This window comes from Solanum stenotomum, chromosome 11 (assembly GCF_019186545.1).
Source record: "Solanum stenotomum isolate F172 chromosome 11, ASM1918654v1, whole genome shotgun sequence".
In the NCBI taxonomy this organism is placed as follows: domain Eukaryota; kingdom Viridiplantae; phylum Streptophyta; class Magnoliopsida; order Solanales; family Solanaceae; genus Solanum; species Solanum stenotomum.
In genome coordinates this window covers 2300486-2311405 of record NC_064292.1, presented here as the reverse complement: position 1 = coordinate 2311405, position 10920 = coordinate 2300486, and the positions used below count along the sequence as shown (strand labels likewise).

The window sequence follows — 10920 nt, the reverse complement described above, 5'->3', positions numbered from 1 at the left end:
AAATTTAGGAAAGATAAGAAAAATATTGCAAAATATGAGTGTGAAAGTCATTTCCACCACCCTTTCTTATCATTGAGTTGTCAATCAATTTTGTTAAGGGTTCACATATTAATATACATATATATATTTATTAATTTTCTAATACAAATACGAAATTTACTCTGTAAAAAAAACCCACGAACCCACACCTTGTTGTGAGTACTTGCACAATTAGTTTCAGTATAATCTAAAGTACAGTAAGTATTAATAGCTACAAAACTGGCAAATTTGTGTAAAGGAATCAGAATGTTTTCTGTAGCACCAATCTTTCCAAATTCTCAATCAACTATTATTGGAAGGAGGACATACAATACTAATATTAATACTTATCAAGCAAATTATCTAAGCTTTCGTCTTTGGCCAAATTTGTGTTCCAGAAGAACAAAATTAAGGAGCCAAGCAATGGATCCTTCACGTCATTTGGCTGATTTTGAACCAACACTTTGGGGAGACCATTTTCTCTCCTACACTCCTCAACAAACAGTAAACGCGCCGCGCTGTGCCTTCTCTTCTTAAAATACATTTGAGTTGTATCGTTTAATTAATGAAAATGATTATTTATCCATCCGCAGGAAATTAGTACCCAAGAGAAAGTTGAAGTTGATGAATTAAAAGAGATGATCAGGAAAACGTTGGTGGAAACTCCGGACCATAGTACACAAAAACTTGTGTTGATAGACACAATTCAACGATTGGGAGTAGCATATCATTTTCATAATGAAATCGAAATATCCATTCAAAACAGTTTTGATTCTCAACTACAGAGTGAGAATAATGATGACAATCTTCACGTTGTTTCTCTTCGTTTTCGACTACTGAGGCAACAAGGCCATTACATCTCTTCTGGTAACTTTTATATATATTATGCAACTTCTTCATTGTTTTTCCTTTTCTTTACTTACTTTTTGGTCCATTTGCTTTTCTATCTAATTGTAACTCTTACCTTACACTCATGTACTAGCTGGTAATTAAAGGCAAAATACTTTGGAAGAACTTCAAAATTTGTAAAGAGCTTCAGATACTAATTTCACGTGGTACCTTCTTTTCCCATCATAATTTTGTTTATTAAGATTTAGATAGATGAAATTGAAGAAATTTCCTATTATATGTTGCTTCCGTTAGGATTTGAATATGAGGCTTCATGATTTATAAATTATTTTATTGACCATTATAGGCTACTACCAAGGGCAAGAAATTCGTACTCGCTCCGTCTTATTTGATGTGACATCTTTTTCTTTTTAGTTCGTCCTAAAAAGAATGTTAAATTACTATAATTGAAAATAACTAAATTTAAAAATCTCTTTTTACCTTAATGATTTATAATCAGACAAATATCTAAGGATTATTTTAGACCTTAAATTTTAATAGTCTTTATTTTTACCATAAATATCATGACAAGTTAATTAGCGTCACATGAGATAGGACAGGAGGAGTAATTCAAGTAAGCATATACTTCATATTTTGTTCTTTAACGATTAGTATAAGGATGAAAGTTTTATCCTTCAGGTAACCTAGTGGATTAGACAAATATCCAATCCATCGAATATGTATTTTTGTTATAATCAATACATAAATTAAGTAGTGCCTAATCCCCACAATTATGATTTTTTTTTATTAAAAAAAACTTTATTGTCAACAACGATAAAAGTGGAAACATATAACTTTATTGGCAGGGTGTGGAAATTGTTGATGAGAAAACATGTTGATGGATTAGTCAAAAACTATGAAATTACCAAACAGAAGTAAATAAACAAACTAGATTTTGCTATATATTAATTTTAAATATAAAGTTTATACAGACTGTACTTTTGCACAATTTATTAAGGAAATTTGGAAAAGTGCTTGTATGAATTTGCCCGTTAGATTCAGAGTTGATGTGATATTTTTACCACCACTCGTCTCGAGTCCCTACTCCCCAACTTGACCAATAACTCACTTAAGATTCAAGTTACTGAAGCGTTAAGTCAGCCTATTCGTAAAACAGTACCAAGGGTAGGAGCTAGAAAATACATACACATTTATGAAAATATCAAATCACATAATGATTTACTATTGAAATTCGCGAAATTGAATTTTAACATGTTGCAAAAGGTGCATCAAGACGAGCTTAACGAGATATCAAGGTATGTATTTATTCATTCATGTTATATCCCCTTCCTAATTAAATGAATACGCGATAAATGTATGTACTATGATATTAATAATGGTCTCGATCACTATATATATATATATATATGTACGTAGGTGGTGGAAAGATTTGGATATTGCAAACAAATTACCATATGCAAAAGACAGATTTGTGGAAAGTTACTTTTGGATAATTGGATTGTCTGTTGAGCCCCAATATAGTCGATTGAGAAGAATGTTAACAAAAGTAGTCAACATGAACTCTATTGTTGATGACACTTATGATGCTTATGGAACCCATGATGAACTTGTGCTTCTCACTAATGCAATTGAGAGGTAACCTAATTAGTTTTTAATACGTAGGTCGTTTGATCAATATTATATCATTATATGTTAGGATTATTTTAGTATATTTTTCTTTGTCATCTTATTTATCATTGCTATAGCTTGCGATTATAATTACCTTCCACATGTTGCTCTTGATATTATTTTGATCCCAACAAATTCAACTGTCAAGTACAGATGGGACATACGTGTTATGGATTCATTACCACCATATATGAGAATTGTTTATCAAGAACTTCTCAATATCTACGATGAAGCAGAAGAAGTATTGGCCAAAGAAGGCAAATCGAATAGCGTAATCTACTATGCAAAAAATGAGGTATAGTTTGGGAAAATCCAAAATCCAACTTAGTCTATTCTTGCTTAAGCTACATCTAACTATAGGTTAAAAAAGAAATTGTTGACATTTTGAATCAAAAGGAAGATATGGCGTTAGTGTTGCGGCATAGTTTGGGAAAATCCAAAAATCCAACTTGAAATTTGAACTTTTTAGATTTTTTTGTTTGAATTTTTAGATTATGAATTGAATTTCGAATCTGGGATCTTGATACCTATATTTGTCCCTACCAATTAGACATAAGCCCATCCACCTAATACTAAGTTCAATAAAAACAACACCTTACTATATCAATCAATATATTCTATAGTCTATTCTATTAGCTAATAAATTGTGCAAACTGAGATGCATTCACCAAATTGCACAGCACATATAAGGATTGAGTAGTGCAGTTGATTTGAATATGAACTATTATTAGTAGGGAACTTACATAAATCTCACTCGTTTAGGAGCTAATTACTTAGATACACTCTAGTTTGCAATATTACATGTCTTACTAGATTTTGATGCACCCTGATACGTTCAGATATGCCTAGATATATGTATCTCGGGATACATGAGGTCAAAATTAGGTGTAATTTGTACCATATATATTTGGGATACATAACAAATCTCTCTCGCCTCTATCCCTCTCGCTTGCCACTCTCCTATGTATCTAGTATCCAAGATACATGTGAATCACACGATATACATACATATTCATGTATCTAGTGTGATTCACATGTATACAAATCTCGTTCGCCTCTTGACCTATTATATTGTATAAGGTAGCAAAAGTACATGTTTTTAAGTGTATCTTCCTTAATATATGATAGAAAACTCTTAATTAGTGGTAAAATATGTAATAATTTAAATGTATAAGTAATAATAGTATAAAATTTGATAGTGAAGACGGTCTAATTAAGTAGTTTCTCCTATTATTATGATCTAGCTAGATTAGGATTTTATAATGATTTCAATGTTTGGTATTTTGTTGTAGTGGAAAAAATTGACGGCTGCCTATATGAAGGAAAGTGATTGGTTGAATGCTGGTTATATTCCAAAATGTGATGAATATATGAAAAATGCAGTAATAACAGCTACATGTATGCTTTATGTAACAAATTCCTTGGTTGGCATGGACAAATTGTATATGACCAAAGAGAATATTGAGTGGCTAACAAATGGGCTTTTGGTTGCACGTTCTGCTGGAGCAATCTGTCGATGTATGGATGATATTTCTGATCATGAAGTAAGTATAACACAATGTAACATACAAAATTAAAAGCAATTATATAGATGTTGTATTGAATGTATTTGTATCGTTATTCGTAGGTTAATCAACAAAGAGGACATGTTGCTTCAATTGTTGACTGCTACATAAAAGAATATGGAGTTTCAAAGGAGGAGGCGTATGTTGAGATTCGGAAGATGGTCACGAATGCATGGAAAGATATAAATAAGGAATTCCTTTTTCATAAGGAAGTACCATTTTTCGTCCTTGAACTAGGTTTAAATTTTGCGCAATTGGTAGATACAACTTTTGGAGATGGTCATGACGAATATACAAGTCCCAAATCCGAAACTAAAAAGATGCTTAGTTTGTTGCTTGTTGAATCCATCAATATATGACAACAATGCATATGCACCTTCGACTAAATGTAATTTCTTTAATAAATAACTAGACGATGATTGCCCGTGCAAATACAGGCCCAATATATATTAATCTACAAATTTCACAAATATTGGTAAGGCTACAATCAGTAAAAAATAGTTGCTACTGTATACACACCCACCCATATGTGAATCAACTATGGCTTCACTCAAGTTAGGTAGGTTCAACTATATATATATATGAATCTTCACTGTCCATATCGCTTCACTGAAGCTAAGACATCATAGCCCAATATTGTAAGAAATATTGAACTAAAAGACGACACCACCACCAACAACTACAATAACAACAAATGTCCTTCAATTCAGAGCAATTTCAGGTCGACTTAATGAATCGGATCAGATTGAATATATATCCTTATGCCCATGACGCATTGTTAATTTAACTATCGACAAAAGCTACTACCGTACTATTAAGAAAACAAATAGAGCCCAAGACCTGAATTATCTTTCTGATGGTGGGGCAAAACTAATGAAAAAGATAAGAGTGGGAACCTGCAATTGAATGTTGCAAACTGTCCAAAGTAGGAACCTTTCTCACCAGCTGCCTTGTACATTTTAATAGCTATCTACAAATGGTTAAGGAAATGACAGTGATTAGAATTGTAGAGCGTTGAGAGTAAGATCATCAATCAAGACAGAGTCATTAGTGTACAAAATCTCTTAGGCATTTAAGCAAACCAAAAATGCTTTCAGCTTTTTACCCATTCTTTCAGAAACCAAAGCTTCAAGTGTTTAATTTGCACAGTGCAAAATCATCATCATATTGGAATTCCAAATTGCCATGGAGCTTTACATAAATTTGGAAGGAGACAAATAAATGGAGCCAAAATTCACATTCATATCATCAATAGATTGTCTACAAATTCATTGTGCATCAAGAGATGATTTAGGGTACCACGATCTTCTTTCCTTTCTCAACGATGAAGTAAGACCAAACTCATGAGATTATTATCCTATGTTAGAACAAGTTGATAGAACCCATTTTTTACATCCCTATGTTCCTCCCATGTGGCGACATGAGGCGAAAAAAGAAAAGAGTGTAAAAATCTCTGACATGAAAATAAGATTAAGAAGTCTAGTACGTATATGATCAACTACTGTTGTTTGTTCATCCTCAATAAGCTCAAGTGACCGCAATTTACAAAGTGAGTTGTCTCATCTTTCATGGTGCCAACAAATTCAATAAAGGTCGAAACCGTAGTTATTGAAGATTAGAACTAGAGAAATAGTAAAAGAAGAAGAATAAGAAGAAATAGACGAGGAAGAAGAAGAAGAATCAATCTGTTATAGAAGAAGCTTATATCTGAGAATTATAAGTTCTCTCACAATTCTCTTATTGATTCATTTAAACAAATGAGTACAAGAATGATTATATATATACAACACTTCTGGAACTTAGTTAGTTAGAGCTCCTAACTAAATTTTAGATAGGTAGTTGTATAACCGACTAACTAACTTATACACTTCCTATTTTGAATATTGAACTAACTACTTTTGCTCACTAATCTTAACACTCCCCCTCAAGCTTGGAAGTGAAAATATGTTCTCAACTCCAAGCTTGGAACTGAGCAACTGATGTTGAATTTTAGTCAACCCTTTTGTAAGCATATCAACTGGTTGTTCATGTGTAGGAGTGTACTTGGTACATATTATTCCTTGTACAATTTTTCCCCTTATGAAGTGGCAATCTATCTCAATGTGTTTTGTCCTCTCATGATACACATGATTAGTAGCTAACAAGATGGCTGCTTTATTATCTGTGCATACTTCTACAGGTTTATGCACTTCAATCCCTAAGTCTTTTAACAGCCCCAACATCCAGATGATTTATGTTACAGTTGTGGTTATACTTATGTACTCAGCTTCTGTTGAGCTTTTAGAAACAATAGATTGTCTCTTAGACTTCCATGACACCACTGAGTTACTAAACTTGGTAAAATACCCTGTTACAGACTTCCTTGTAAGAGGACAAGATGCCCAATCAGCATCACAAAAAGCTGTGAGATTGATATCTTGAATGCTGGATAATAATATCCCTTGACCTGACTAACTTTTTATGTATCTAACAATCCTTAAAGCTGCTTCCATATGAGTCTTTTTAGGTTGTTGTAAGAACTGACTCAAGGTTTGCACTCCAAATGCAAATATCAGGCCTTGTCATAGTGAGATATAGTAGCTTTTCTATTAGTCTCTGATATAGGCTTTGATCGGCTGGAGGATCTTCTTGTACATTCTTTGAATTGAAGTGATTATCATATTGTCATGAGCTTAGCTTTTTGTTATTGTAAATAGGAGTTACTGCTGGTTTTGCATTTCCCTGTCCTGTTTCAGAAATGAGTTCTAATGCATACTTCCTCTGATGCATCAATATACCTTTACTTGATCTGGCAAACTCAATCCCCAGAAAAAATCTTAACTCTCCTAAGTCCTTCATCTTGAAGGTTTGACTCAGTTTAGCTTTTGTTTCTTCAATGAGTTGAACACTACTTCCTGTAATTAGCATATCATCCACATATATAAGAACAAACACTGAACTTGTTGATGTTTGCTTGATAAACAAAGAGTGATCATTTTCACTCTGCTTGAACCCANATAGTCCACACAATTAGTATCTCCTAAAGTGGAAAACAAATGCACTGATCTGGATAAGTGTTATGGAAATGCTAAGTGGCTCCAAAAGTGGAAACTTAGATACTGCTCCGTTCATTTTTATTTGTCTATATAACTTTTTATTTTTTATTTTTTATATGCAATATTAATTACTTACTCCCTTACTATTTCTTACAATTAATATGAATATCATAATAAAATACTTATATTTATTATTATTTCTTTAAAGTTGCGCAGAATTTAAAACAGATAAGTAAAAATGAAAAGGAAATAAAAAAATATTAGGTGATCAATTTAATAACGGATCCACTAAGGCATTTGAGGCTCTTCAAATATATTTGCTCCTATGCATATTTGTTATAATACTTTTTGCTTGATCACATTTCTTATAAAATCAGTAACATTGAAAAAGTAGAAAGAGTTTTCACTAAATTATCTTTAATTATATAGTATTAATTAAATATAACTTCTTAGTTATAAAATAATTAATTTATTTAAATAGAGATTTAGAAAAAAATAATTAATAGCTTCTTCATTTCCCTTTTGTTTTTGAGCAACTTTCACATATAGCAAACACAAAAATCATATTTGTATGTTATATCTATAGTTTGCATAATTGTGCTCCATAGCAAACATAAATACGTATATTTCGCTATACATAAAAAAAAAAGCAGTTGTGTAACATCCGACAATTTGAAATAGCTAAGAAGAGGCTTGGAATTTGAAAATGTTCAATTTTGGAAAGGATTTGAAAATCTGGAATTTGGCTTAAGTGTGGAAATCAGTGAGTTTTTGGCCAACTTTGAGCAGTCATAACTTCTAGATCGGGATGAGTTAGGAGTAGTTACAGTTATGGTTGTGAAGCTTGTGGAATGATCTTTCCAACGCCACCGAGTTTGCTCGATTCCGAGTTTGTATGAGCGAGTTATGCCTTTTAGAAGTTGGGCAGTTGTCAGGGAAATCTGTCCGGGAAATTAAGGGCATTTTGGTCTTTTTCCCTAGCCATTTCTTTTGGGATTATATGGTGTGTTAGGCTGACTTTGGATAATTTTTATTCCATTTTAAAGAGAAAGTTAGGGTTCTTGAGAGCGAAGAAGAGAAGAAGGAGAAGAAGAGGAGATCAACAAGTTTCCGTCGTGGAAATCGTCGGGGGTGATCCCTATCAAGGTATGTGAGTTCTTTTTGTGGGTTGATCCTTTCCCCCACACACCAAGCTCATTTTATGATTTGAGGAAAGATTGGAATTGTTGTTGAAGTTGTTAGTTGTTGTTGACGTTGTTAGTTGTGTTGTTGAAGTTTATGGTTGGTTGTGAGACATGATTGGGTTGTGTTTTGAGTTGTAATCTATGGTATGTTGAGGGATTGATGATCCTTAGTGTTTGGGGTTAGATCCATTGAAGTAAGGATGGTTTAGAGTTGAAGAAAAAGGGAGAAAAGTCGAGTTTCTGGGCAAAGGGGTTGGCGCGTCGCGCCTGCCAGCGCGCCCCAAAAGGGGCTTTGAGGTTTCCCCCTTGGGGCGCCGCACCTCTCTATTAACCAATAATTTTCACTCTGCTTGAACCCAAACCTTAACAATGCCTCAGACAACTTTGCATTCCACTGTCTGGGAGCCTGTTTCAATCCATAGAGGGATTTAGTGAGTTTATACACTTTATTCTCCCCCTGACTCTCAAATCCCTGAGGTAATTGCATATAGATTTCATCAGGTAAATCTCCTTGAAGAAATGCATAAAATACATCCATTTGATGTATCTGCCAGTGTTGTTGTGCTGCAATAGCCAAGACAGTCCTAACATTCTTCATCTTTACAACAGGACTGAAGGTTTCTTGATAATCTAAACCTTCTTTTTGGCTGTACCCCTTTGCCACCAACCTTGCCTTGAACCTTTCAACTTCTCCATTAGGTTTGTACTTAACTTTGAATATCCATCTGCAATCTATAGGTGTTTTTCCATCAGGAAGTTCAACTATTTCCCAAGTATGATTATCTTGTAGTGCGTTTATCTCAGCATTCATTACCTCAGTCCACCTAGGATCAGATGTTGCCTCCTTGTAAGACTGTGGTTCTATCACACTTAACATCTTTGCTAGATATGTCTGATAGGTAAGATTAATACTACTGTATGACACATATTTATCCAAACTGCAAGGTCCTTCATGGATGTTTAGTGACACCAAATCTTTTAACCATAACGGAGGTTTGGTTCTTCTTCTTGATTTCCTCACTTCAGTTTGAGATATATGTTCTGCTTGTATATCCTCATATACATTTGTTTGTTGTAGGTTGGTAGAAGTCTCCACTTCAGTATTTTCAACTTGTTCTTGAGGCAGTATCTCAACTTGAGAATTATGCTGTGAATGTGTTGCTATTGACACTTCTTTTAGATCATCCACTTCATGATTTATACCAGAGTCTGTAAAAACAGGAACTGAATCCTTGGACTTGAGTTTGAATGGAAAAACATCTTCCTGAAACACTACATCCCTGTTGACAGAAAACACATTATTAGCTAGATCATATACCACATATCCTTTTTGAGTCTCAGCATATCAGGAAAACACAAGCTGTAGACCTGGGCTTTAACTTTTCTGACTCATTTACTCTCTTAGCAAAACATAGACATCTTAACACCCTTAACTGATGCAAAGAAGGTTTCTTATTATACAATTTTTCAAAAGGAAACATATCAACAATAACACTACTAGGCATCCTGTTAATAATATAAACAACAACTTTAACACACAACCCCCAAAACATTATAGGAATATTTGCTTGAAACCTTATGGCTCTTGTTATCTCTAAGATGTGTCTGTTTTTTCTTTCAGCTATTCTATTTTGTTGGGGTGTGTAAGCACATAAAGCTTGATGTATTATGCCTAATTCTTTGAACAACTCAGAACAGTTTGTATTCACAAACTCAATACCATTATCACTTCTTATAACCTTCACTTGCTTATTGAATTGAGTCTTTATGTAAATCAAATAAGTTTTCAGCATTGTACACACATCAGACTTCATCCTTAACAGGAACACCCAAGTCATTCTAGAGTAGTCATCCACAATAGTTAAGAAGTATTTGAAACCATCAAATGTAGGTTTTTTATAAGGACCCCACAAATCCATATGTAGCAAATCAAAAGTACTCAAGCTTCTAGAAGTACTAATAGGAAATGACATTCTAGCTTGTTTGGCACAAGGACATACAATACATTTACTTATAGACTTTGTAATATCCTCCAAACTAGTATTTAACAACTTCTTAAGCTTTGAACTAGAGCTACGCCCTAGCCTTTTATGTAGTAACCGAATATCTAGTTTCTTAGTCTTTCTATCACTGTGCTCAGAATGTCTTGCTGACAATACAACATAATCTTCTTTATCTATTTTGTTGGACAAAATGTACAATCCTCCATCCTCTCTACCAATCATCTTCACCTTTCCACTGAAGAGTTCGTGAAACAAACAAAAGTCAGGAAAAAAGAATGCAGAACAATTCAACTCCTTGGTTAGTTTAGCAATAAATAACATATTAAATTTGAACTGAGGAATATAAAATACTCCTGAAACTGTTTTCTTGCCATCTAGTGTGCTAGAACCTAGATATGTTAACAAGGCTTTATCACCATTTGGAAGATGTACTTTCTTGGGATTTTCAACTTTAGATATAGACTGATTTTTTAAGAGACTCAGGTCAGCCACAACATGGTTTGTGGCTCCTTTATCTATTATCCATCCTGGACTGTGACTCTGACTTCTTGGAGTAGAATTTGTACCTACTGCATTTACACAATATGAAACCTCTAAC

General features: G+C 33.5%; 1 protein-coding gene across 1 annotated transcript; it reads left to right on the top strand.

Moving 5' to 3' along the window:
* Positions 1 to 268: 268 nt before the first annotated feature.
* LOC125844476 (sesquiterpene synthase 12-like) lies at positions 269 to 4494 on the top strand. Its single transcript, XM_049523787.1, has 7 exons — positions 269 to 522; positions 612 to 885; positions 1925 to 2162; positions 2284 to 2502; positions 2689 to 2830; positions 3828 to 4079; positions 4163 to 4494. Exons 1-7 carry the CDS (start codon positions 286 to 288, stop codon positions 4457 to 4459), a joined length of 1659 nt encoding a protein of 552 aa, XP_049379744.1. The 5' UTR covers positions 269 to 285; the 3' UTR covers positions 4460 to 4494.
* The last annotated feature ends 6426 nt before the right edge of the window (positions 4495 to 10920 follow it).

Excerpts from the sequence above, each read along its gene's own strand:
- LOC125844476 (XM_049523787.1), top strand. The coding sequence starts at position 286 with ATGTTTTCTGTAGCACCAATCTTTCCAAATTCTCAATCAACTATTATT. Across the intron at positions 523-611 it reads CCTACACTCCTCAACAAACA|GAAATTAGTACCCAAGAGAA; the intron begins GTAAACGCGCCG and ends ATCCATCCGCAG. Across the intron at positions 2,163-2,283 it reads GAGCTTAACGAGATATCAAG|GTGGTGGAAAGATTTGGATA; the intron begins GTATGTATTTAT and ends ATATGTACGTAG.